The sequence below is a fragment of the Dreissena polymorpha genome, chromosome 3 (assembly GCF_020536995.1).
Source record: "Dreissena polymorpha isolate Duluth1 chromosome 3, UMN_Dpol_1.0, whole genome shotgun sequence".
Taxonomy (NCBI): domain Eukaryota; kingdom Metazoa; phylum Mollusca; class Bivalvia; order Myida; family Dreissenidae; genus Dreissena; species Dreissena polymorpha.
Window position 1 is genome coordinate 53,847,180 of NC_068357.1, and position 24,091 is coordinate 53,871,270.

The following is a 24,091-nucleotide window of genomic DNA, read 5'->3' on the forward strand; positions in this document are numbered from 1 at the left end:
TCAACACAGTATTATTTTATGAATTTCTGTGCTTGGGAATCAACCTTTACCGGAAATTAACACTGCATATACCAATTTACTGTAATTAGATACTGTTCAGTTCGTAAAGCAACATGATACATTACAATTATTCAACTAGGGTTGGCGACATCAATTGTCCATGTTAACTGGGATTGAGTCTTTTGCGTTGGTCAAATGATGTTATTTATTAAGTCTGAAGCGTCAGTCAGTATAATATTGTAAAGAAATACAGCTGCTCAACAAATACTCGTAATCAGAATACAAAACACATGATTATTTGATTTCATTCGAGGTCCAGCCATACATCGAAATGAATAATTCTAATAACATTATCACATTTTCGAGCGTTTCAAGCACTTTAGTACTTTATTTTAGACTATGTCCCTTTCATAAATAAAAATGCATCATTCACTGCGTTTGCTATTTACACAGATGTTGTGATATTGGCATGCAAGGTCCAATTCAACAATTCAGATGGACTAAGGGGATTGGTAAAAGTTTGGAAATATTGAAACTCTACTCATAAAACTGTAGAGTAGACCTGGCGACCAAAATGTAACACTGGTCAAGAATGTAGTATTCAGCACCTATCAGGACGTAAACGTAGAATTCCGGTCAGGAATGAAACAGCAGAAACCCAGTCTGGAGTAAATCCTAGAGCTTCAGTCAGGATGTTAACCCTGAGGTCAATTGAGGAGTTAACTTGGTGTTAACATTGAGAGCAAATATGTGATGTCGGTCAAGAAAAACTCTTGAACGACGCCATGAATGAAATCGTGGTCTTAATTTTTCTTAGTGGAAATATTCAAAAACATGCACTTCAAAATATTCAAAAGAAAGAAAAATTGATTGAAACATTTAACAATTAGAAAAATCAAACAAACATACATTACATTTTAAGCATTGTGTTGACCAATTTGTGTTAAAAAGTTTTATGCATTTCCAATTCTTGATAAATTGTTCATGATTTGACATAAGTCATGTAAACAGAACCTCTAGACGGTTAGCTTTCTCTATAGGTTGACACAGGGACCAATTTTTTTACATCAATCGACCCAGACTCGAACACAGCAAAAACAAAAACATTTGGAAAAATGTGCTGACTAAGTTTTATGAAGATAAATTGCGATAACAATAGCTCAAAACTAACAATAGTCACGTCAAATATTTAGATAAATGGTTCATATTTTACTTGTATTCCTTCCCATATAGATTGTGAAGCCATTTCAATGATCTGGGGCTGGTATTCTTTTTTTGGATAGAATTCATCCCTTCAAGCCATGCTGTCACCAACACCCCCAATTTCAAGTTCAAAAAAGTCTTTCCTTTGTACTTTCTCAAAATATACATATACTGCAATCAACATTTAGTGTTCTAATTTTGATATTCAAAAACAGTTATGGCTGACAGTTGTATTTTTAATTGGGGAACATATTGCGGCGCCTTAAGTTTTTTATCCAAAAGGGATACTAGTGCGTGTGCGTTCGCGTCTGTGTGCGTGTGTACATATGTGTTATTTAGACGCATGTGTTCTTCGAAAAGATGTGTTATAGTCCATACAGTTGCTGGCATGCACTGATATTTGGCACGTGTTCTATGAAACCATTTTTATTCGTCAGACATCAATTTTCGTCTATTTCGTCAGTGGACCGATTGACGAATTTAAGATTCAAACTTCTAATTATATCCAATTTTTAAACAAAATTACCACTGAATACTGTTGGCATGAGACATTAAAATGCAAAGTTATCCACGCATACAAACTGTTTATGTTTCATAATCAAGATAATTCCGAGTTTTGTCACAAAGGGGGTGTACATTATACATTGTACTTAACTGACACGTAAAATTGCTGTAAAACGCGAATGCAGTAAAGCTGTATCGAATGCGTTGACTTCGTTTATGGAGAATAGTGGTAAGTAGCACTAATTGTTAACAATTGTATTACCCAGTGTGTGTATTTTGTGTTTAAGGGGTGTTGCAGATTATACAGCCATCACGAGGCGGATCCGGAGAAAAACAATAAACGAAATTAAAAGATGACGATGTGTGATCAGCACCTGATTGAAATAGATTGTGCGCATTTATTACAAACTAATAAAGAACGTATTGATTTGTTTTTGATTGTTTTTGTTTAACAATTAACTTGTCAATGGTAGATTTTCTTATACTAAATCATTATTGCTTATAAATCAACGAAAGATGGATTATAAAACACACCTGCACGTTGAGACTCCGTCCACTGTTTTGCCAAAAGTGGTGGAATTCATATACGCGCGTAAAGGGAAAGTTGACATAATCCTATGTTGTCGGCGTAGCTGTTTAATTCAGCTTTTCACCTTAAATGACTTTAACGCCGGCAGACCCGAATAAATTCGGATATTTCATTGGCTGATTCGAGAGAAATCCATCAAAACTTTTGCCACATCACTGCGTCGGTGAACATCATATAGAATGTAACACTGTTTAGTAAAAAGAATTCCGGACTTTTGTCTGCATGTTCATACGACACATAGACATAATTTTTGCCTTTGGCCCACTTACAATTACGCTTTAAAATATTCAGGACCAGTACTCGGTCACTAAATCGTCAAGGGAATACATAATGGACTCTCGATAAACGCTAATAACACAGTATTGCTTTCACGGTGAGGAAACAAACGTACCGAAATAGTGTTGTGTCATGATAACAAGGAAACCGTTTAAATATCTAACCACAAATATTAGCCGTACTCCGTCAGCTCGTCTAGAAATATTTCCTGAAAGTCTAAACAGGCTGCCGAAATTTACCAGAGTGCTATAAATAACACAGTTTGACTTCTATTTTATATCGGAAAGTATTGTGCTTAGATGTTCAATTTACATCTCGTGTGATTTTATAACGGACAGCGTAGCTCCTTACCAGACTGTGCATTTCCCCATGCCGGGCTCGAGATACGCTGTACGAAACGCCATAAGACCCATTTTCGCATGACGCGACTCTGACATTGTGATTTGAATCAGTCTTATGAAAAATCTAATATTAACATACCATATGTTTCGGTTGCGAAGAAATGAACTCATTATAGGACTTGTGAGGACACGTATGATGTGGTCTGTCGTAGTAGAATATTTATTTACAAACACTTCTTAATAACACATGTGAATATGCGACTGACAAGTGAAATAAAACCCCACACCTTTTGTTTCAGTTTAATTATTTAGAAATGGTCTTTTTCCAATTTTATTTCAAAGTCGGGATATACGCCAAATGTCTTTTTTAAACATATTTCTTGTTTATTCTATAAAACTTAAAATCAGCATCGTAGCAACGCTGAGGAGCGACGAGTCACAATTGTGATGTAAATAATGTAAACCAACGTCGGATATGGTATACATTTAATCATGTTATTCTAAGTGCGTATGAAAGCAACGCTGGCGTGTGGCGTTCAATACTTCTTCGATTTTGAACATCGCAAGAAGAAGCTCCCAACAACGTGATAACAAGTTACTAATAAACATTAAATTAAATTTTGAATTTGATTAAAACATGTCCGTGTTTTGTTAATCCGAGCAAGACTACATTTCTCTTAAAAAAATCTTCGACTTATTTGCAACACAGACACATTGACCACTAAATTATTTCAGTTTTTCGCAACAATTACTAAATAAAATGTTTAAAACCCGTTCCGTAGCACGAAAAATTATTTCCTTGCTGTGACTGAAACAGTCATATATTACGGGCGGAGGGCATAGGCAATTCAGAGATGTTTTAATTCCAAAGATTGGAAATCCTTAAATCATATGTTTTGTCTGGTACCGCAGTATCGGGGTAGGTGGAAGGGGGCGAACCCACCTGTCCTTTATGAAGACCACAAACCAAGCTCGCATGCTCCAAAACGTTGCGGAAAAACTCGATATATCTACACACACAAAAGAAGTTAAACTTTACATATAGAAAATAAAAACGACTTTAAACATGTCAATATTTATATCAATACAATTATGAAATCTGTCGTGATCCTTATTCAGCCAGCGTATCAAAAAGGTCTGTATGAACCAGTACGAATTAATGGTTAACATGTAAAAACGAGATGCAAGAACTCTAAAACATCTTATATTGCATAAATGAGGTTATTATTAATATTTTTGAACGTTTTCAATGATAAACTACATTAATTTTAACGTCTGGTATTTATACACATGAAGTAAAAAAATCTGCAGCCATTTTGAAAGTGGAGAAATTGTTTTTTGTGCGAAAATGGATTATTACTTGAACAATCAACACTATTGTGGACTTAACAAAAGGCACATACATTTTTCCGACAATATCTTGCTAAAACAAAGCATTTTTGATACGACGCGATTGCAACAGTATCATAGTTTCTGATGGGAATAATTCCGCACCATGTTAAAACATAATATACGGACATTTAAATTACCGTGCTGGCCAAACAGAGAATCATTTTATTCAACTTGAACATGGTTCTGATATATTCACTGAGATGAGAATTATCAACGCTCTACCCGTGTATCCGCGATAACGTTTGGTAATATGAATGTCCTATCAATTGGCTTAAATAATATTTACAGAAAACTCCAAACGGACCACGGTAATTATGTAAGCTTATGTACGATTGGACGATTTTGCAACGCCACGACGTCATTGACGTTACTGCCGTTAGAAACGCATCTAGCAATAAAAGAGAACAGACGCAGCGACACATCGTGAAATATTTAAATAAACTCAAATGTACGACATCGCATTGAATCAAGAGACGCGCAATTTATTCCAGCTTACCCCAGTTGGAAGGTATTTCGTATCCCAAGGGGGCTATCCAGCTTTCATGAACGACGTGATCATGCCCATGATTGCGAAACTTGCAGTCGAACTTCACGAAGCAGGGATATCATGCAATGTGATGTACCCAATAGTACGACGACGAGTGCAGAACTACGTACTCGAAGGGGCTGCAAAAGAAGGATTTCTATGCGCCAGGCCGCGTCGCAGAATAAGACGTACGTTTTATCGTAGATCTTTGATTAAATTCAATACAAATTTATCGTCTTAATCGATGTTCATTTGATATCATTATATTTTTTTATTATAAAAGATATATATCTTGTATTTTTAAAATAAATATCCTTATTTCATGTCTCGATGAGGCGCCGAAAATCATCTTAGGTTCTTAATTCTAAATAGTATTCGACTGTTGCAACTTTGTTCGTGTCCTCCTTACCAGATAATATTCAGAATGGGAAGTAACGGTTTACTACCCGTTTGTTAAAAACTTATAACTTCAGCTTATATTCATTCGAATTTCTGATTATTTCGAAGTATTGCGTTCCCAATTTGTTCTTTCGTTAGTTAATTAGAAAAAAGAGATGTGTTTGTCAGAAACACAATGACCCCTAATGAACCGCTTTTTTTACCTTTGACCTCGAAGGATGATCTTGACCTTTCACCACTCAAAATGTGCAGCTCCATGAGATACACATGCATGCCAAATATCAAGTTGCTATGTTCGATATTTCAAAAGTTATTGCAAAACTTTAATGTAAGGTTAAAGATTTGATGACAGAATGACAGAATGACAGAATGACGGAATGACGGAATGACAGACAGACAGGCCAAAAACAATATACCCCCGATCTTTTGATCCAGGGGCATAAAAATAATGTAGAAGTCGAACTCAGGTATTCCTTTTTACCGCTATTTCAAACCCGGTCCTATCTCGAATTATCATGGCTCGATTGCTCAGTGTCGACATAGGTATTACTTAAAAACTACACGGATTCTCATAAATATTCTACAAAGAACCCAGTGTATGGAAAATATACTTAAAAGTACCACGGAGTATGGCCGGTGCTTTTAAAGTTTAAACGTATTTTCCATACACGGTTTTCATTGAAGTAGAACCAGAGGTACTTTTAAAAGTGCCGAGTCGACAACAACAAATGGAGAGTTCAAATGCTTAGTTATTAAATCATAAAGCGACGTCTAATCGTCAAGTTTCATGTCGTTTGTCACACATATTGAAACAAACTCTTGATTTCTTAGAACAGAACAGAGAAGAACAGAACAGAAAGGGCTGCACAGATGACAATGGCTGCATTTATGGCAAGGGCTGCACTGATGGTGTCAAGAGCAGCACAGTTAACAAGGGCTGCATTGATGGTAATGGCTCCGCAGATGACAAGGGCTGCAATGATGATGCCAACAGCCGCCAAGATGACAAGACCTGCAGAGATGACAAGGTCTGTATTGATGACAAGGGCTGCAATGATGATGATAAGGACTTCACAGATGACAAGGGCAACATTGAAAACAAGGGCTACCCTGATTACAAGGGCTGCATCAATGACAAAGGATGCACTGATGAAAAGGCCTGCACTAATGACAAAGAATGCACCGATGACACGGGCTTCAATGAAGATGATAAGGGCTGCACTGCTGATGACAAAGGCAGCAGAGATGAAAAGGGCTGCATTGATTGCAAGGGCCCCACAGATGATAAGGGCCGCAATGATGATGCCAAAAGCAGCATAGATGACAAGCGCTGCACAGGTGACAAGGGCTGCGCAGATGACAAGGGCTGCAATGATGAAAAGGGCTGTAATAATAATGATAAGGGCTGTACGGATGATGACACGGGCTGCACAGATGACAAAGGCTGCATTGATGACAAGGGCAGCACAGATAACACGGGCTGCGCAGATGACAAGGGATGCACGAATGACACGGCCTGCGCAGATGACAAAGGCTGCGCAGATGACAGGAGTTTCACAGATAACAAGGGATGCACTGATGACACGGGCTGCGTAGATGACAAGGGCTGCGCAGATGACATGGGTTGTGCAGATTACAAACGCTGCACAGATGACAAAGGCTGCGCAGATGACAAGGGCTGCACAGATGACAAGGGCTGCGCAGATGACAAAGGCAGCACAGATGACAAAGGCTGCGCAGATGACAAGGTATGCACTGATGACAAGGGATGCGCAGATTACAAAGGCTGCGCAGATGACAAGGGCTGTGCAGATGACACGGGCTGCGCATATGACAAAGGCTGCGCTGATGAGAAGGGCTGCGCAGATGACAAAGGCTGTGCAGGTGACAAGGGATGCTCTGATGACACGTGCTGCGCAGATGACAAAGGCTGCACAGATGAAAAGGGCTGCGCAGATGACAAAGGCTGTGCAGATGACAAGGGCTGCGCAGATGACAAGGGATGCACAGATAGCATGGGTTGCGCAGATTACAAATGCTGCGCAGATGACAAAGACTGCGCAGATGACAAAGGCTGCGCAGAAGACAAGGGCTGCGAAGATGACAAGGGATGCACAGATGACACGGGGTGCGCATATCACAAAGGCTGCGCGGATGACAAAGGCTGGGCAGATGACAATGGATGCACAAATGACAAGGGCTGTGCATATGACAAAGGCTGCACAAATAAGAAATGCTGGGCAGATGACAAGTGTTGCACAGATGACAAAGGATGCACAGATGACGCGGGCTGTGAAGATGACAAAGGCTGCGCAGATGACAAAGGCTGTGCAGATGACAAGGAATGCACAGATATCACGGACTGCGCAGATGACACGGGCTGCACAAATGACAAAGGCTGCTATCATGACAAGGGCTGCAATCATGACAAGAGCCTCACTGATAAAAATGGCTGCACTGATGGCACGGGCTGCAATGATGATGGCACTGGCATCACTGATGACATGGGCTTCAATGATGATGACAATGGGCTTGAGGATTGCATGCTACTGGGTGATGACAAGAACCGCTCTGATGAAAAGAAGCTGCAGCCATTTAAAGAAGACACCAATAGTGGCTTTACAAAGAAGGATGGCAACTCCTAAAAAGAATCCGTGTAGTATTAAGACGATTATGTTGCATTCAGAAGATCAAAGACTAAATCGAAACAAATTATTTCGCACTTTTGTTATTCAATTTAAATAAAGTTTGATAAAGATCTTCATAATATGTCTGATATTATTTAATTAACCAACTATGCATTATTTGCAACCACGTTAGTGAATTTGCATGAACCCCAGAAAAACAGGTTTGTGCCTTCGAAATGTAATTCATGTTTAAAGTATGCGATGTTAAAATACAAAAATTAACAAAACATTACCAACAGGCTATTGCCGTCGTTATAAACCCGACCGTATTCTGAAATTTAAATAAGTTAATATTTTCGGTCTTATGATGATATGTAAACGTTCTTACAACTGAACCGATACCTGTTAAATTTAATTAAAATTAAATAAAAATAACATTAAATGTATACATCTTTGCTAGTTAATTGAAGCACGAGTACACTCTTTTGTTTATTAATTCCTTTTTTACTCGCTTGCCCGTGTCAGATATATATGTGGTGATGTACATAATTATTTATTGGCGTTATTTAAACTTAGTTCAGTACTTAACAGATTGATTCATAGACAGAAAAATGGTGTGTACTGTATTTCCCATAAACCCTCTCCTAGTCTGATAATAATAACAAACACACTTTTCAATTCAAACAATTCAAATTGTTATTTGTATTTAGCCCTTGGTGAAATTGCTGTACATGTACCCACATAAAGTATATACACAACATGTATCACTTATGTATATATCACACTCACTATAAATTCATTTAATACTGAAAACTCTGAATAAGACATGCATGTATAAATCATTGTATGAAAACAAACAATCATACATTGTTCCAATCCAAATTTCAAACCGATCTTGTCGACCGTCCAAAGCTGAATGATTTTCAATCAATTTACTTCTGCTTAATCCCTTCTACAACGCCACTGATTGGACTATACGTTATGTAAAGGGAAATCAATTTTCTTTTAATTCGTTTACTCAAACAAAGAAAATTATATATGTTTAATAGTGATGCAGGATATATTGATTTCTATACCCATTATTAAATTCTAAACAAATTTATACAATGTTTGTGTGCGTGCGTGTGTGTGTGTGTGTGTGTGTGTGTGTGTGTGTGTGTGTGTTTGATCGTGTAGGTGCATGCCTGTGTGTGTTTAGAAAAAGGAGGATTTTTTGTTTTCTTCTAAATCCTGTGTTGATACAAGATGTACTACAACTACCGTAGCCAGTACACAGAGTGCAGGGTCACGTGACTTTGTGGGGTTCACAATTAAATTCTAATGTATGTAAACACAAGGGTAAGTGGTGCTTTATTTCAAATATCTTTTTAATGCAATTTGTCATAAGAATTTCAACTACATGTAGTGCATTAAGACAGTTTTTATGCTGCTTATTGCAATATGAAATACATCAGAATTACTTATTTAATAAGCCTGTTTCTTGGCCAAATATTCTATGTATACAGCATTCATGTAGACGGTTATGAAGCAAAAAACGTTAAATTTTGGCACCGATTTTAAGTGTATTCAGTTATTTATTCTTAAATCCTAAGATATCAGCACAAACGGCAAAAAAAACTGTACTTTATGCACTAACAAGTTTTGCAAATGTATTTCAATGACTTGAGATATTTGCAAAAATAAAGTTCTTAACGGTGTGTTAACATCCAGCCCGTGTGTAAAAATTGTTGATCCTGCACCCTGGTACACCTCAAACTTATATTTTGGACACATTCGTCGCAGGATGTACATTCACAGTCGCGAGGATAGTTGTTCTTCATGCGCACTCAATGCCAGTTAACGCTAATGTGCTGAAAATATTCCCGGTTTGTGCTCTGAAAAAGTATCTTTAGAATCCAGCAACCAGTAGGCTAGATATTTCAATTGGGTTCTTATGTTGGACGTCCCCTTAAATTTTTTTCTTCATTGTTGACCTACAAAAGTTTAATGTTACAGTGATGTATCGTGAGCAATTAGGCATCCTACTAGTTGCATACACATGTACATGTACTTTAAAACGTCGCCGTGATGCAATGGATATGGTGTCCGCCTAGCGACCGGGAGGTCACGGGTTCGATCCCCACTGTACGAGCGTTCTTCATATCTAACCCAAAGACACCAAGTACTGGTTCTAGGCCCAGGAAATGGACTCAAGAGCTTTTCAAAGAGCCTGAGGCGTTCGATGCAATTGAGCTTAAATAAATAGGTTTAAACGAAATACGAAGTTTAACAGGATGTCCATTTAGAATTTATTGTCATGTCAAGGTACGCATGTGAAGCGATTTTCTCGCATAATAAAATATGTAACATTTACTGCTTCAAACAAATATTTTCAGCATAACAATAATAAATAAAAATGAATGTGTGGTGTATACAATCTTTTCACAAAAAGGCGTGTGCTAGTCAGAAAGGAATGAAAGTTTACATTTTCTGACTATAAGTATTAAATAAAATATAAAAAAAATACAACTATCGGTGGTTATTTTATACAAGTTTCTAAAAACACATTTAAAATACATGCGATGATGCATGCACAATGAAGAAATGCTTTTCCATTTAAGATTGATCATCAGTTATGAAACATTAGTCGTGATGTCTAATGGTAGCGATGTAACCACGAGAGTGCACGTCCGGGTTCTTGAAGCACACGACAGAAGAAAAACTCTTAATTATCTGATGAATGATGATTATTCTAATACAATTTTGATTTTTAAAAGATTTGATAATTGTTCTTGGACTTAGATGTGGAACCTCTTTATGAATTATTAATGTTAATGATTACGATTTGTATTGCTTATCAGTAGATCAAGAAAGAATAAGTAATGATCACCCTGCTTCTGCAATTTAAATGAAAAGACAAACAAACATGTCATCCTTGTTCTGATAAAACCTAGTTTAATGCATGGCCGTAAAGTGTTGTCCCATATAAGCTTGTGCAGTTTAATGCATGGCCGTAAAGTGTTGTCCCATATTAGCTTGTGCAGTTAATGCATTGCCGTAAAGTGTTGTCCCATATTAGCTTGCGCAGTTTAATGCATGGCCGTAAAGTGTTGTCCCATATTAGCTTGTGCAGTTTAATTCATGGCCGTAAAGTGTTGTCCCATATTAGCTTGTGCAGTTTAATGCATGGCCATAAAGTGTTGTCCCATATTAGCTTGTGCAGTTAATGCATGGCCGTAAAGTGTTGTCCCATATTAGCTTGCGCAGTTTAATTCATGGCCGTAAAGTGTTGTCCCATATTAGCTTGTGCAGTTTAATGCATGGCCATAAAGTGTTGTCCCATATTAGCTTGTGCAGTTAATGCATGGCCGTAAAGTGTTGTCCCATATTAGCTTGTGCAGTTAATGCATTGCCGTAAAGTGTTGTCCCATATTAGCTTGTGCAGTTAATGCATGGCCGTAAAGTGTTGTCCCATATTAGCTTGTGCAGTTCGCATAGGCTAATCAGGGATGACACTTTCCGACTAGAACAGATTTTTGTTCACAACAAACTTGCTGTAAATGAAAAATTCCATAACTGCTGAAAAAAGTCGTCCCTAATTAGCCGTGTGCACTGCACAGGCTTTTCTGGGCCGTTACTTTACACACAATCATTAAGCCCTGTTTTCCCACAGCGTGTCTTAAATAAATCTTCAATTTTCATGATACATGTATGTATGACACAAGTATGGTATTTATTGGCAATCATAATATTCTTAAGTATCCGACTGATATTCTGAACTCAAACAAACAATAAATTGCATTTTTGTAAAGAAATTATATTCATTTCGTTTTAATACAAATGTACTTAGATTTTTATCAAACATTCAAAGGGGCAAAAAAAGGTTTATTTTAAAAATTTAAATAGCAGGGCTTGCCCTTATGTCCATGTTTTACGTTGCAATAAAATACATATCTGCCAAACAACCCCCGCACTCCCAAAAAAATACAATTAATATCATTAGCTTGTGTGAGTGCATAAGGGTAGTCTCTTATCAACCATACATGAATTTCAACAAGTTAAAGTTATGCCTTAACGAAATTAATGAACCTTAAATAAGGGGCATAAAAACACCACATCAGGCACATTATGATCTACAATTTTCAAAACTTCCTACCAGTAACTTTGTCCAGAGTGAGACCTTGTTTTTTTGTCACGGATCCCCAACATCTTGATAAAATAAACATCTTCTGTTACAAGAGCTATAGAAGGAAAACCTGCTTGCCTTTTCTTGTTATTGTCAGAGTCTTTGGCACTTTTTTCTTAACCCTTTCCCACTCAGGAGCAAAGAGAAAATGTCTATGTGCAAACAGCATAGAACCAGAACAGCCTGCGAGTAACTCACAGTCTGTTCAGGTTTAATGCTGTTTGCTGCTCATCAGTATACATGGGATTGAAAATGAAGCCTTTAACACTTGAACATAGTCTGAGGGACTACAAATGTGTCAAAATAAGTTGCTAAGTGGTGGAGTGTTCACTGAATTTTGTTTATACATGTAGAAGTTTAGTTCTTTTAGGCATAAAGTATGTTTGTAATTGCAAAATATCATACTAAACAAATAAAGCTTGATTTTGAGTGGCAACCATTTTTCTACATTTACCAACAGTGAACTTGACCCAATATGCCCTGTATGCAAACAAAAATAAAGTTAGTGTACAATGTATATATGCTTGCATCACCAACACTGAATTTGTTCTCAAGATGTTAAGCCCAAACCTTTTTTTCTGTATGAAGTAACATAGACCTTGACCTTGATTCCATGTTCAATCCCTGAATATAGGGAATCCATGTATACATGTACGGTTCAAATTGTAGGTTGTTAAGAAACATTTGTCAATATCTACTCAAATTGACCTTGACTCCACACACTTAATATGAAGTATATTTAAAATAACTCATTTTTTTTTATAAAGAAATTCAGGGGAATCAATTTATTTATTGTTAAGTATACAGTGACCTTGACTTCATCCTTCCCATACCCAATCACAGGAAGGAGGGGGGGGGGGGGGGGCGCGCATGATACAAGGTATCCACATATGAAGTTTGATGGCAGTATCTAAGTTTGATTAGCTGTAAACTGTTTGTACAGTTGATATGCAAAATTTCAAAATTGTAAAAGGGCCCTTAATTATGACATATTTCAAACTACAGTTGCCAAACAAGGCCTACGGAGTCAATCAAATATCAGGAACAAATTTTATAAGTTTGAATAATATCCTTCAAGGCATTTCTAGGAAAACTAGCTGTCAAAAAAATATGCCGGTTTTGAACATATACGATTTTCTAAGTGTAAAATTGCCCCTTATTTTAAAACATATCAAACCAGAGTTCCAAAACCTTGGTGGTTGGATAATTTTAATATTGGAAATACGTGTTATTAGTTTCAATAAAATCTCTAAAGCTATTCCTGAAATACTAACTGATCCAAAACCTAGCTCAGACACCAAAGCTGGCACTGCCACTGGAGTAAATTAAATAGCTACCATTTTGTCAAAAGTCCAGCTTATAAAACATGGATTGATATTTAAACATAACTTACTTGTAATAAGATGAAAATATTAAATTCAATGGTAGGGGGCCTGATCACATCACTAATACCAAATAGAGCAATATACAGTTAAGAAAACAGAGTAGCAAATGTGTTCTAATATAACTCTTGCCTTATATAACATATGCCTAAAAACAGCTTTGCATCATTTATACAGTTCATACTATCATAGATATCAATCTTCTATCTATCACAATACAACATCTTCTCGGAGTCCACTGTCGTCATTGATATCAATCTTCCATCTATCACAAAACAACAAACTCCTCAGAATCCACTGTTGACGACCGTACACGGCCATATTTGTCAAGGACCACTCTCCGTATTCTCACAGATTTCTCCATACTTAAGCTCATGTCATTTATATCCAGGTCCGAACCTTTGCCCTCATTGAAAACGAACATAGGATACACTGCACCAAATTTATTGGGGGCCACCATCTACAACAAATATAAATATATGAATTTAAACCAATCAAATTGATACATATATTGTATGTATTAACCTAGTATTTCCTCCTATAGCACACATGAACAGTCAAAATAGTTTTAATCTTTTAAACAAAAAAAATCTTTTTTACATACCGTATTTTATTTGGGCAAGAGAAACAAGATGAATACTTTCAGGTGCATTGCTTTATGATAATCATTGCAGGCTTTTAGTCAAAAACCAACTACATGTGTATCAGATACAACTGTCTCTATGAATATCTATATGAGTCGTGTTCTGAGAAAACTGGGCATAATGCTTGTGCGTAAAGTGTCATCCCAGATTAGCCTGTGCAGTCTGCACAGGCTAATCAGGGATGACACTTTCCGCTTTTAAGATATTTTTCGTTTAAATGAAGTCTCTTCTTAGCAAAAATCCAATGTATGCGGAAAGTGTTGTCCCTGATTAGCCTGTGTGAACTGCACAGGCTAATCTGGGATGACACTTAACGCACATGCATTATGCCCAGTTTTCTCAGAACACAACTCATGTTGTTTTATAATAAATTGTGCTGTCTGTATTCATACAATACTTTGTAGAAAATCTGTCAAAATTATGCTAATAAAAATAAAATTTGAAATGCTTCAAATTGATCTCTTTCAAAATTAAATACACTTTACATGCCAAATTATGTGCAATAATGTTTTGTTAATTGTTATCATCAATCTTTTGTGTACTAATACCTCTGATTACTCAGGAGAAAATATTCATGTACATTCTTATTAAATATTTTATTTTATTGAAAAGCTAAAGCTCCATTGCTAAGGTAAGCAAAAACCAGCACTATGTACCTGCTGAGTGTACTGTTTAAACTTGTGGAACTCCTCTCGAGTGCGACAGTAGAACCCCACAGTGGCGCTAGGGTCAATCTTTCTCAGGGAGATCTTACGCGGCGTGAAACAGTGATATGACTGTAATTGTACAGAATTGTACCATAGAAACAGTGATATGACTGTAATTGTATAGAATTGTACCATAGAAACAGTGATATGACTGTAATTGTACAGAATTGTACCATAGAAACAGTGATATGACTGTAATTGTACAGAATTGTACCATAGAAACAGTGATATGACTGTAATTGTACAGAATTGTACCATAGAAACTGTGATATGACTGTAATCGTACAGAATTGTACCATAGAAACAGTGATATGACTGTAATTGTACAGAATTGTACCATAGAAACAGTGATATGACTGTAATTGTACAGAATTGTACCATAGAAACAGTGATATGACTGTAATTGTACAGAATTGTACCATAGAAACAGTGATATGACTGTAATTGTACAGAATTGTACCATAGAAACAGTCATATGACTGTAATTGTACAGAATTGTACCATAGAAACAGTGATATGACTGTAATTGTACAGAATTGTACCATAGAAACAGTGATATGACTGTAATTGTACAGAATTGTACCATAGAAACAGTGATATGACTGTAAGTGTACAGAATTGTACCATAGAAACAGTGATATGAGTGTAATTGTATAGAATTGTACCATAGAAACAGTGATATGACTGTAATTGTACAGAATTGTACCATAGAAACAGTGATATGACTGTAATTGTACAGAATTGTACCAGAGAAACAGTGATATGACTGTAATTGTACAGAATTGTACCATAGAAACAGTGATATGACTGTAATTGTACAGAATTGTACCATAGAAACAGTGATATGACTGTAATTGTACAGAATTGTACCATAGAAACAGTGATATGACTGTAATTGTACAGAATTGTACCATAGAAACAGTGATATGACTGTAATTGTACAGAATTGTACCATAGAAACAGTGATATGACTGTAATTGTACAGAATTGTACCATAGAAACAGTGATATGACTGTAATTGTACAGAATTGTACCATATGAGCCTCACTCTGGGAAAACGGGGCTTAATGCATGTGCATTAATTGTCCAGTAGTGTTCCAATAAAGAAGTGTGCTTCAATAAAATAGCGCTTCAACAAAAAGTGTCCCAATTAAGTAGTGTGCTCAAATAGTGTTCCAATAAAGAAGTGTGCTTCAATTAAATAGCGCTTCAACAAAGAGTGTCCCAATTAAGTAGTGTGCTCAAATAAAGTAGTGCTCAAATAAAGTAGTGTTCCAATAAAGTACTGTGCTCCAATAAAGAAGTGCATCATTCCAATAAAGTAGTGCAGTGTTCCAATAAAGTAGTTCCAAAATGAATAAGTGTTCCAACATAACATTTCTTAACTTATCCATTACAATAAATACCCAATTGCACCAAATTTGAATGTTTCTTTTAGGCTTTTTTCTTGAACATGGATGCAATAAGTCCCAGTGCTCAGAAATGAATTTGGCTTAAGTAAGTTTAGCAAAGCTTATTACTATTAAATTCAATTAATAAATTAATGTATGAAAATCAATAAGTAAACAGAAAATCTGACATTGTAACAGGATACCTCAATTTTGAAGCCTCTTTTCAGCATATCCACATAGTCCTGGCAGAAGTGGGGATCTAAGTGGATCAGCTTGTCATCTGCAAATATAACTTTGCAACTTTAACCCCTGCCTGCTCAAATGCAAAGGGCAGCCAGCAGTAGCTCGCAGTTTGTTCAGGTTTTATGCTGATCTCTGCAGTGCTCATCAGTATCTTAAGTTTGGAAATGAAGCTTTCAAAACTTGAACTAAGTAAAACATAACATTAATTACATTTATTTTATAAGAGACTGTAAGAGAGTGGTAAAGGTTTAAACTATTTTGTGTCTTGTTTTAAAGGCAAACTGCAGTGGTTTAAATGTTTAAAGTGCATGCCATACAACTGATAAACAAGAATGAACTAATTATAAGCCCAACAGCCAGACACTGATGCATCTTAAGCCAGCTTGCTCTGATTCTCTGTTTGACATTTGAGCCTTGCTCTATGAAAACGGAGTCTAATGCATGTGCATTTACCCTTTGCATGCTGGGAAATTTGTCATCTGCTAAAATGTCGTCTGCTGAATTTCTAAAATTAACATTTTCTTCGATTTTTTTCAAAGAATACTATCAGAATAGCAAACAGTTCGATCCTGATGAGACGCCACGTTCTGTGGCGTCTCATCTGGATCCAAACTGTTTGCAAAGGCCTTCAAAATTCGGTTCCAGCACTGAAAGAGTTAAGTGTCGTCTGCATTCCACAAAGGCTAATCAGGGAGAACACTTTGCACCTAAACTGGATTACTGCTAAGTAGAGACTTCTTTACAACTAAAAAATACCACAAAAGTATAAAGTAATTAAGTATTGTCCCTGATTAGCCTGTGCAGACTGCACAAGCTAATCTGGGTCTCTGGGTCGACACTTTACACATATGCATTAAACCCAATGTTCCCATAAAGAGGCTCATGTGCAGGAGGTCTTGAAGCATTTGCTTGGTCCCAAGTATTCATATACCAATATGTGCTTCCTTTTTTAAACTAATAATCACTGAATCCATAATATCTTAAAATGCTCCTAGAGCTACATTTAAATAAGCAGCGCTCTGGAAAAACTGAGCTAAATGCATGTACATAAAATATTGTCTCACATTTGCCTGTGCAGTCTGCACTGGCTAATCAGGGATGTCATTTGTTTGCTTTTATCGTTTTTTTTGTTTTAACAAAAATTCAGTTAAAGTGACTAGTTTTGCCCCTGCTTATCCTGTGCAACCTGCAAAGGCTAATGTAGGGAAACACTTTATGAAATGCATTACCTCAGTTTTAAAAAAACATGACTCCAATTATCATTCTCAAAACATAGCGAGTACTATTTCTATCCAGGAACATACTTAAAGGGATCTTTTCACGTTTTGGTAAATTGACAAAATTGAAACAAGTTGTTTCAGATTCGCAAATTTTCGTTTTAGTTATGATATTTGTGAGGAAACAGTAATACTGAAAATTTACCAAGCTCTAAAATAGCCATTATATGCATATTTTGACGATTTAAAAACCTGAAATTTATAAAGCGCTGCAACGCGATACAATTTAATAATTTTGAGAGTTCTGTTGTTGTCGTTATATTTTGTGAAACTACGAGGATTGCTTATATACAGTATAACATACTTTGTACAAAGCGTGAGCGCGGATGGCCTAGTGGTCTAATCAGTATATACTTTTACTCCAGGACTCCAGGGGTCAATGGTTCGAGTCCAGTTCAGGGTTACTTTAATTTCTTTTTTAAATTTTATACTCAATATTTTACTGGAGCTTTTTATTTCCAATGCTTACAGTTATCAATATAAAGCATTTAATGACACACTTCAAAAACATGCAAAAATCTGTGAAAAGGACCCTTTAAATTTTGTAAAAAGACGCTGATGACACATTTGCACTCAAATGAATTCATTTGAACCAAACGAATCATCATCATCACCATCATCATCATCATCATCATCATCATCATCATCATCATCATCATCATCATCATCATCATCATCATCTTCATAATCATCTTCATAATCATCATGAAACAACAAAACTCAACAATTTTTAGGCCATGTTACTCTAAATTTAAATGGCAAAATTAATATTCAAACTGATTGATGTGCATAATCTGAATTTTTAAAATGGACAACATACATGTAGCGTTCATGTTTTCTGTTATTTTTTCAACACTAAAAAGAGCTTAGTTTAGTTAGGTTAACCTATTTATTTTAGCTTGATTGCATTGAACGTCTAAGACTTATTCTAAACACTCTCAAGTCCGTTTTTCCAGGATTAGAACCAGTACTTGAAGTCTATAGGGTAGATGTTAAGAATGCACAGTGGGGATCGAACCCATGACCTCATGGTAACCAGGCAGACACCATATCCACTTTGCCCTAAAATGAGCTTATAAATACCTTGCCAGCCAATGAAGTACAGGGAATGTTTTGGCTTCCCTCCAATCAGCCCTAGGCAGCATTCCTGGGCCATGAGATTTTTAACACACTCCGCGTACACTGGATTAAAGTGCTCCCCACCCAGTCTGACGGGAATTAGGATTATCACAGATCGGCTCCAGGGTTTGTTTTTAAAGTCAAATTGTGAGCTTGATTCGCCGTTCCGACTTTGAACACCTGGCGAGGATTCACTGGAAGTCGTTAGGTTCCTGTGTCGCGTACTGCACAAAAGTTCGATATCACCTTCGTAAACTGTAAAAATGTCAAAAAAAGCAAAATACATTGTTTATTTGCAATGCATAATTCTGAATAATACATGACTTGTATTACTTTGCCTGTTTACTGAAGCAAACATTTGAAAAAATACAAAAGATAAAGCAACGATATGGCATTTGCCATTTTTCTATTTTTTGTAACAGTGACCTTTACTTTTAACTGACTCGTATCAAACCACAGCTCTGTTTCAATGCAGGCTTGTTATATCCTAAGTTTAATCAAATTTTGTCAATTCAAGCTGAAGAAATAGAACAGAGATCACATGTTTGCTATGTTTCTATTTCAAATTATCAGTATGCAAACCATGTAATTGCAATATCTCCATCCAAATCTCAGATATACATACATATATAATACATGTACAAGAGAAGTGAGATTAACTTCGAACCAGAAATTGACCGATACTTTACTAATTTAATTAATTCAAATACAATAATAACACAACATTGACACTTAAGTGTGTTTGCTTATATTTGCTAATGTTTTCACCAAAACTGCCAAATTTGAGTAGTTTTATGAAACTTTAATAAACTGAGTCCTGTATCCATCATCAATAAATCAACCATGATCTCTTTGAAATCAATTCCATCCTAATCTTTGTTCATGCTCATATGACAAACTTTCCAGCATTAATTTTAACTGCAGTTATTCAAAGGTACATTATTCTGTACTTCAACACAGTCCCTTTTTTCTGCAGAGGAGTGAGTATAAAATCTGCCTACCTGTGCAGTCCTGGGCGACGTACATGCACACTTGTTTTAGAACTGGTTGTGACATGGCGGCTTTATGAAGGGCATCCCTGCAATTGTTCAATCAAGTCCAAATTATATCATAGTAAATAGTTATGAGAAATGATTTGCATGCCTCAGTTTAAATGCAGGACAATGGTGTATAAAAGAATTAAACTTAGACAAGCAAAACTACAGTATTAATTATTTACCAATCATATTTATTTCTTCATGATTTAGAAGTGATGAAATGACGCCATTTGCAAAAAGTAAGTTTGTATTCATACACCTTATCTGCACTGATAAATTACAAACCTCGTCCCGGTTTCATCAACGGCAATAACAAATAGTGCAAGTAATACAAATTTAAGGTTCGACTGAAAGTCTCAAACTAAAAGACTATAATGATATATATGAGTCAAGCTTCTTTAAAACCATGATTAATGCATGTGTACAAAGTAGCGTCCCAGATTAGCTTATGCAGTCTGCAGCATCTAATAAGAGACAACACTTTCTGCTTTTATGGCATTTTTGGTTTGAATGAAGTATTGTTTAGCCAAAATTAAGTTTATGTGGAAAGTGTGGTTCCTGATTAGCCAGTGTGGACTGCACAGGCTAATCTGGGAATCACTTTGTGCACATGCATTAACCCATTTATGCCTAGCGTCCTGAAAAAAAGACATTGCAAACAGCGTAGACCCAGATGAGACACCGCATGATGCGGCGTCTCATCAGGGTCTGCGCTGTTTGTTTAAAGGAATTTCTGTAAGAATTTTTCTAAATATAGAAATAACTACCAGGTATACTAGACATCCTTAATTTTGGAAATACATTGATCCAATTTAGAAGGATGGGAGAGTCCACTGGGCATAAATGGGTTTATGCCCATTTTCATGTTTTCCCAGAACGCTGCTCATATAAAAATTGTTTTTAAATCCAACAAATGAGTCACCTTAGAATGTACGCCACAGACGAGGGCCCGTACCACTCTCCAGGCTGCTTGCCAAAAGATTTCCCGATTTCTGCGAGACGATGAATGGAGAACGGACACTGGTCGCTTGGGGAATCCCCAAACCACTGGATGATTGTGCGATAGAATGTCTCCTGATCCTTGGTCTGATGATGAACTCTCCAATCTGACATATCAAAAGTGTTTTGTTAATTTGTTTGTACATTGTTTGTCTGTGGTAGTATGTACTGTGTTTACATTTTTTTACATTGCCAATAGTAGTTTGTTTGTTTGTGCTTATTTTGTACTTTGTAAAAGGCAGTTTGTTTTTGTTTTCTTTAACTTTGTTTTGTTTATCTTTGGTTTTTTAAATGTACAAGTGTCAGTAAAAATACCATGTTATCACAAACTAGAAATGGCAGAGGCCGACGCGTATCCCCACTCCGCATGTTTGACCCAGGGGCGCCCCAGGGTTGGTAATGGTGCCATGCATAGTTGAGATTGATCGTATTGTCATAAGAGAAGTTCAGTTTCAATTTAAAGTAAATCGGTGTAGAAATGAAGAAATTATAGTAAAAGGCAATTTAGGGTGGGCGTGGCCTATGTGGGCAGGGCGCCCCAGGGTTGGTAATGGGGCCATGCATAGTTGAGATTGACTGTATTGTCATAAAAGAGGTTCATTATCAATTTAAGTGTATCGGTGAAGAAATGAAGAAATTATAGTAAAAGGCAATTTTGGGTGGGCGTGGCCTATGTGGGCGGGGTGCCCCAGGGTTGGTAATGGGGCCATGCATAGCTGAGATTGACCGTATTGTCATAAGATAAGTTCAGTATCAATTTGAAGTGAATCGGTGTAGAAATGAAGAAATTATAGTAAAAGGCAATTTTGGGTGGGCGTGTCCTATATGGGCGGGGCGCCCCTGGGTTGGTAATGGGGCCATGCATAGTTGAGATTGACCGTATTGTCATAAGAGAGGTTCAGTGTCAATTTGAAGACAATTGGTGTAGAAATTATAGTAAAATAAAATAAAAAAATGAGTAAAAATCTCTGACTCAGCCCCACCCCAACCCCCATTACTTTTGACCCAGAGGTCAGATCAAAATTCCAAATTGTTCAGGGTCGCACAAATGCTCATAGCTACCATGTGTGTAAGTTTCAAGGTTCTAGTGCTAATAGTGTAGAAGGAGATAGTGGCCAGGACGGAGAGACAGACGGACGGCGGAGATACATGTAACCACAATATCCCCACACTTTTCAAAAAGCGTGGGGATAATAAAATTGTATACTAGCAAATATTTATTCAGACTTCGTTTAAAAGCACTCTATCTAAGTTTTACTGTTTTGGCCAAGACAATACATGTAGATGACTAATTATTGATAGACCTACAGAATGACTCTCTAGACAAACCAATTTCATTACTTTAACTATTGATCTGAATTATTAACAATCAACATAATACATATAAGTTGATTCAGACTAGCGCTTTGTCACAGACGTGACGTATACCCCCACGTGCCGCATTGACACAGACTATTTTTCATGCTGTCTTCACAAAACAAGAGAATCTAATTTATGGCAATTTTTAAGAATTATTAAGCCATTATCATTTATAGCCATTTTGACCTTTGAACTCAAAGTGTGACTTTGACCTTGGAGATATTGACGTAATTCTTTCGTGCGACACACCGTCCAATGATGGTGAACAAATGTGCCAAATGATTTTAAAATATCACAATAAACGACATAGTTATGGCCAGGACAAGCTCATTTATGGCCATTTTTGACCTTTGAACTCAAAGTGTGACCTTGACCTTGGAGATATCGACGTAATTCTTTCGCACGACACACTGTCCAATAATGGTGAACAAATGTGCCAAATGATTTTTAATTCTCACAATGAACAGCAAAGTTATGGCCCGGAAAAGCTCATTTATGGCAATTTTTGACCTTTGAACTTTAAGTGTGACCTTGACCTTGAAGATATTGACGTAATTCTTTCGCGCAACACACCGTCCAATGATGGTGAACAAATGTGCCAATTGATTTTAAAATCTAACAATGAATGACATAGTTATGGCCCGGACAAGCTATTTTATGATCTTTGAACTCAAAGTGTGACCTTGACCTTGGAGATATCGATGTAATTCTTTCGCGGGACACACCGTCTAATGATGGTGAACAAATTTTACAAATGATTTTAAAATCTCACCATAAATGACAAAGTTATGGCCCGGACAAGCATTTGACCTTTAAACTCCAAGTGTGACCTTGACATTGGAGATATCAACGTACTTTTTTCACATGACACACCGTCCCATGATGGTGTACAAATGTTCCAAGTCATTTTAAAATCTAACGATAAATGACATAGTTATGGTCCGGACAAACTTTTGGTTTAAAACACACTAAGTGACCCCGTGACCTAGTTTTTGACCTGGCATGACCCATATTCAAACTTGACCTAGACATCATCTAGATACAACTTGTGACCAAGTTTGGTGAAGATCGGATTAAATTTCTGGACAGACCGACAGACCGACCAACAGACCGACAAAGTGACTCCTATATAGCCCCCATTACCAGTAATGGGGGTATAAATATTGACTTAATTATGTTCGTGATTCCTCAGATATTTTAAGAAATGTTAGTAGCTAATTTGATTTTTTTAGTAGCCTATTTCAGATTTTAGTAGACAATGGCTATTTTGGCTTCTGGTAAGCCTAACATACCTATTAACTCTTTACCACTTAGATTATATGGTACGTATTTTGACACATTTGTAGTCCCATAGAAAGTTAAATTTAATTCAATACCTTTATTACTAAATTCAAGTTATAAAGGCTTCATTTCCAACCCTTAGATACTGATGAGCAGCAAACAGCATAAAACCTGAAAAGAACTTGAGTTACTTGCAGGCTGTTCTGGTTTTATGCTGGTTGCACATAGCCATTTTCACTTTGCTTTTTATGGGGGAAAGGGTTGATCTGAAATTTTATGAATAACACAAATCACTAAAAACAACAAAGATCATACCTCTGCCTAAAAAGTGAGTAACAAAAGCCTGCGCCAGCATCATCTGACTGCTCCGTAGCATGCATCCCCATCCACAGTCTGTGGTGAACTTGGTGTCACAAAGGGGCATGAAGCCCCGCCTGTACGTGAACCACAGGCGACTCTGGAAGTCTAGCTTGAACAGCTCCATGCAGTGGGGCTCCTGTACTATCTCACCTGGCTCCTGATCGGCATCTGAAAGAGAATCATTCCACATATAAGCAGGGATGACACAGATAGCAGGGATCACAGAGACAGCAGAGATAACACAGACAACAGGGATCACAGAGACAGCAG

At 36.8% G+C, this 24,091-nt stretch overlaps 3 protein-coding genes across 4 annotated transcripts; 1 reads left to right on the forward strand and 2 right to left on the reverse strand.

Moving 5' to 3' along the window:
• The first annotated feature begins 4,686 nt into the window (after positions 1–4,686).
• On the forward strand, positions 4,687–7,997 carry LOC127873272 (prestalk protein-like). Its single transcript, XM_052417051.1, has 2 exons — positions 4,687–5,019; positions 6,062–7,997. The coding sequence occupies exons 1-2, from the start codon at positions 4,752–4,754 to the stop codon at positions 7,873–7,875; spliced, it is 2,082 nt and encodes a 693-aa protein (XP_052273011.1). The 5' UTR covers positions 4,687–4,751; the 3' UTR covers positions 7,876–7,997.
• A 2,136-nt stretch (positions 7,998–10,133) lies between these two features.
• Positions 10,134–19,318, reverse strand: LOC127874193 (cysteine protease ATG4D-like). Of its 2 annotated transcripts, none has more exons than XM_052418403.1 (5): positions 19,218–19,318; positions 18,750–19,040; positions 16,350–16,426; positions 14,705–14,824; positions 10,134–13,864 (listed from the first exon to the last, which is right to left on the reverse strand). In XM_052418403.1, the coding sequence occupies exons 2-5, from the start codon at positions 18,820–18,822 to the stop codon at positions 13,673–13,675; spliced, it is 462 nt and encodes a 153-aa protein (XP_052274363.1). In that variant the 5' UTR covers positions 18,823–19,040; positions 19,218–19,318; the 3' UTR covers positions 10,134–13,672. The 2 variants fall into 2 exon arrangements, with proteins under 2 accessions (XP_052274363.1, XP_052274362.1); XM_052418402.1 differs by having other exon boundaries at positions 19,212–19,310.
• On the reverse strand, positions 19,298–24,011 carry LOC127872234 (cysteine protease ATG4D-like). Its single transcript, XM_052415565.1, has 4 exons — positions 23,777–24,011; positions 20,745–20,928; positions 19,787–19,863; positions 19,298–19,302 (listed from the first exon to the last, which is right to left on the reverse strand). The coding sequence occupies exons 1-4, from the start codon at positions 24,009–24,011 to the stop codon at positions 19,298–19,300; spliced, it is 501 nt and encodes a 166-aa protein (XP_052271525.1).
• Positions 24,012–24,091: the final 80 nt, after the last annotated feature.

What these genes read in the sequence shown, in the direction of transcription:
- LOC127872234 (XM_052415565.1), bottom strand. Translation starts at nt 24,011, where the DNA reads ATGTGGAATGATTCTCTTTCAGATGCCGATCAGGAGCCAGGTGAGATA. An exon ending in TACTCACTTTTTAGGCAGAG is followed by an intron (nt 20,929 to 23,776) that starts GTATGATCTTTG and finishes TTGATATGTCAG; the next exon opens with ATTGGAGAGTTCATCATCAG. An exon ending in TCTGTGGCGTACATTCTAAG is followed by an intron (nt 19,864 to 20,744) that starts GTGACTCATTTG and finishes GAACAATTGCAG; the next exon opens with GGATGCCCTTCATAAAGCCG.
- LOC127874193 (XM_052418403.1), bottom strand. Translation starts at nt 18,822, where the DNA reads ATGGCCCAGGAATGCTGCCTAGGGCTGATTGGAGGGAAGCCAAAACAT. An exon ending in GTACTTCATTGGCTGGCAAG is followed by an intron (nt 16,427 to 18,749) that starts GTATTTATAAGC and finishes TTATATTTGCAG; the next exon opens with ATGACAAGCTGATCCACTTA. An exon ending in TTAAACAGTACACTCAGCAG is followed by an intron (nt 13,865 to 14,704) that starts GTACATAGTGCT and finishes TATTTGTTGTAG; the next exon opens with ATGGTGGCCCCCAATAAATT.
- LOC127873272 (XM_052417051.1), top strand. Translation starts at nt 4,752, where the DNA reads ATGTACGACATCGCATTGAATCAAGAGACGCGCAATTTATTCCAGCTT. An exon ending in GCCGCGTCGCAGAATAAGAC is followed by an intron (nt 5,020 to 6,061) that starts GTACGTTTTATC and finishes TTGATTTCTTAG; the next exon opens with AACAGAACAGAGAAGAACAG.